The following is a 3329-nucleotide window of genomic DNA, read 5'->3' as shown; positions in this document are numbered from 1 at the left end:
GCTTGCTGTACCCTCATATTCCAGCTGGGCATCGCCGTGTATATTGGTTAAAAAACCTGACCATATGTTTAGATTTTGCACGGACTACAGAAAAGTGAACACGGTGACAAAACCAGACTCCTATCCTTTACCTCGAATAGAGGACTGTGTCGATCAAGTTGGTGCTGCGCGTTATGTGAGCAAATTTGATTTATTAAAGGGATATTATCAGGTTCCTCTTACTCCTAGGGCACAGGAGGTATCTGCCTTCATAACGCCCACTGGTCTGTATTCCTTTGGATTGCGCAACGCACCCGCCACTTTCCAGCGGCTCATGAATCGAGTCGTTGCGGGACTGGAGGGGTGTGCTGTGTACATTGATGATGTGGTTTGTTACTCTGACACGTGGGAAATCCACCTTTCGCGCATACGTTTACTGTTTGAGCGGTTGGTGGCAGCAACCCTCACCGTGAACCTAGCAAAGTGTGAATTTGCCCAGGCTACCGTTGTGTTTTTGGGCAAGGTAGTCGGGCAGGGAAAAGTATGGCTAGTAAGAGCTAAGGTTCAAGCCATCGACAAATCTCCACCTCCTGTAACGAAAAAAGAGTTGATGCGCTTCCTAGGCATGATTGGTTACTACAGGAGTTTTTGTTGTAATTTTTCGTCCGTTGTTGCCCCACTGACTAATCTGTTGAAGTTTTCAGTTAAATTTCAGTGGACTGCTGACTGTCAGCAGGCTTTTGAAAACGCCAAGTCTCTCCTGAGTTCCGCACCTGTCCTGGCCGCGCCAAAGCTGGAGGAACCGTTCCAGCCTCAGGTTGACGCCAGCCAGGTTGGGGCAGGTGCAGTTCTTCTTCAGAAGGATGAGAATGACATTGAGAGACCAGTTTGTTATTTTTCTCGTAAATTTAATCGTCACCAGTTAAATTATTCGACAATTGAAAAGGAGGCCCTTGCCCTTATCTGGGCGTTTTGTCACGGGCTCCTGATGAGGATTAGGAGGCTGTGAGTGAGTGGTCATTTCTGCTGGTGGTGGGTCGTTTGAGTGTGTGGGTTTTTGTAAGTGTTAGTTAATTAGTCTTTCTGGATAATGGGTTTAGTAACTTTTGTATTTATTTGGGTGAAGTTTGTTTTTATTAGTTTTGGGAGTTGGTGTTGAGCAGTATACAGAGTCCCATATTTGGGTCTCTGTCTTGTGGGGGGAGTGATGTCATGCCCGGCTTGGCCGTGCTGGGTCTGCCTCACTAAAACCCCGGTTATACTATGACTTTGGGCTGTCCCTCTCCCTCAGGCCTACAGGGGAGCTGTCTTGTCTGGCAAAGGTGGCTAGATGGCAGATGATTGGCGGGACAATATAAAAGGAGTTCCTGATGTGAGCTCGAGGGTCGGCTCTTTTCGGTTTTTCTCTGCATGCACAGGGCTGCAAGACCTTTGTTCCTCAGCTCCCTCTTTTGTTATTTTACCACTACACATACACTATGCTGATCTGCACTACATTGAGCTTTACTTTCTCTTGCCGCCCATTTACTGATTTTTACACTTTATTTTTTTTAAACATGTCTTCATAAACAAAACAAAAAAACAGCACAAAACGCACAGCCAAATATTCCACGCCCAATTCATAGATGCTTAATAATAGTGAGTGGGGGAAGAAAAACCAAGTGACAAAACAAAACCTTCTGTGAATCATGTTTGCGTACAGTTTGGCCAAAGTTGACAGGGAGTAGTAGCTTTTGCTCCTTTGTGCTTCAACATATCTAGCAGCAACATGACTTTTACTGCAGTGAAACTGCACTGCCCCGCTTTGCTGTAGTACTCAGTTAGCCAATCAGAAAACAGACCAGCCAGTGAGTGGCCAACCTGTGATGTTTGGAACAGGCGAGGGAAGCAATGCCGTCATTTACCCGATGAGACTAATTTCACAGATTAAGTAAAAACATATCCTTCAAAATAGCTTAAAAACCTGATCAAAACGGATCTGGTCAAAATTAGCTAGCTCTCATGATAAGCCAACAAAAGGCGGGGTTTGTAATACAACATTAAGGCATTTCACTGTCGGGAGGGGGGGCAAGAGTCACCATCACCACATTCTTCTTTCATGCTGTTTATTAAACTTGCATTAAACAGACTGGGGCCCTTACTGAGCTGCAGAGATTAAAACCATTTACTAAAAGAAAGGCTTGCAAAGAAAGCAGGCCGCTACGACTAAAAACAGCCACTGAACTACAAGTGTCTGGTGACAATTCAACCATCTATGGACATTGATCTTCTCTCAAGGTTAAATAACAGTCTAAAAAGGCATACTTTAACCGAGCAGTGAAAGACAATCAGTAGAGAAGCACAGACGATGCCCAGGTGAACGTGCCTAACCTGTATTAACTGTCATGGTAGCTGAATATCAAAACTCAAAAAAAAAATATCAAAGCAAGGCCCTCTCCAGTTATACGCAGATACTCGGCATACAGTCTGGAGCTAAATTAGACATAAAGGTAGACTGACATTGCGGATGACAAGTTGTGGTAAACTAGCCGAGTTTACCCGTTGCCCTATGGGGCTATGGTTCAATGCTATCACTACCAAACCAGGATTATTCACAACCAGTCAGCACAGTAGGCCTGTGGACTTCAGAGGTAAAACAAGTGTGAATTATATTAATTTATATGTATTAAAAAAATGGACCTACATCGTCTACAGGAAGGAGTCACACCATTCTCGAAGGCAGCCGTAGCAGTCACCTTGCTGTTTGACATTGGCCCCGCATGTGTCTTTTAACCAATCACGAAAGAGCTCTTCATCCTTCTTCAAGACTAGGAACTGGCCCAGTACTACGTATGCCTTATCGAAACCCTTCTCCTCCAGACGCTTTCCGAGAACCTCTCCGATGCCGGCAAGAGCCATTACTAACTTCTCGCCCATGGGCTCGGCCACAAAATCTTTATGTTTTTGGGATGTTGATGACATCTTGGTTCAGGTGACGTACGATAAGAGCCTCTTCTTGATGTAATGTGCTGAGAGCAACAGTCTCTCCACTCACAGCGCCGTCTACAATTGCGCTCACAAATTCCAACATAACTTCCTCTTCTGTCAGTGACTTTACTTCCGCGTGCACCATCTAATTTGGTAAGAGCCTAATAGTCCAGTCTACAACCAAGGCCCTGTGTCTGAGGAGGAAAGTCCGACTCTTTCAATGCTGCGGCAAAGGTCTTTGAAGTGAAGTTAGAACCCCGATCACTTTGGATGACTTTTGGAATGCCAAAAATTGTAATAAACTGAGACAAAGACTTTACAATAGATCTCGTAGTAATTGTCCTCAATGCAAATGCAGCAGGGTAACGGGTAGCCTGACACAT

General features: G+C 44.8%; 1 protein-coding gene across 1 annotated transcript; it reads right to left on the bottom strand.

The window, feature by feature from the left end:
* Positions 1-2391: 2391 nt before the first annotated feature.
* LOC116224989 (barrier-to-autointegration factor) lies at positions 2392-3038 on the bottom strand. Its single transcript, XM_031586192.2, has one exon. It carries the CDS (start codon positions 2938-2940, stop codon positions 2668-2670), a length of 273 nt encoding a protein of 90 aa, XP_031442052.1. The 5' UTR covers positions 2941-3038; the 3' UTR covers positions 2392-2667.
* Between the last annotated feature and the right edge of the window lie 291 nt (positions 3039-3329).

The sequence above is a fragment of the Clupea harengus genome, chromosome 19 (assembly GCF_900700415.2).
Source record: "Clupea harengus chromosome 19, Ch_v2.0.2, whole genome shotgun sequence".
NCBI classification, from domain to species: Eukaryota; Metazoa; Chordata; class Actinopteri; order Clupeiformes; family Clupeidae; genus Clupea; species Clupea harengus.
The sequence above is the reverse complement of the archived record's forward strand: the minus strand, read 5'-3'. Positions and strand labels throughout refer to the sequence as shown.

Excerpts from the sequence above, each read along its gene's own strand:
- LOC116224989 (XM_031586192.2), bottom strand. The coding sequence starts at position 2,940 with ATGTCATCAACATCCCAAAAACATAAAGATTTTGTGGCCGAGCCCATG.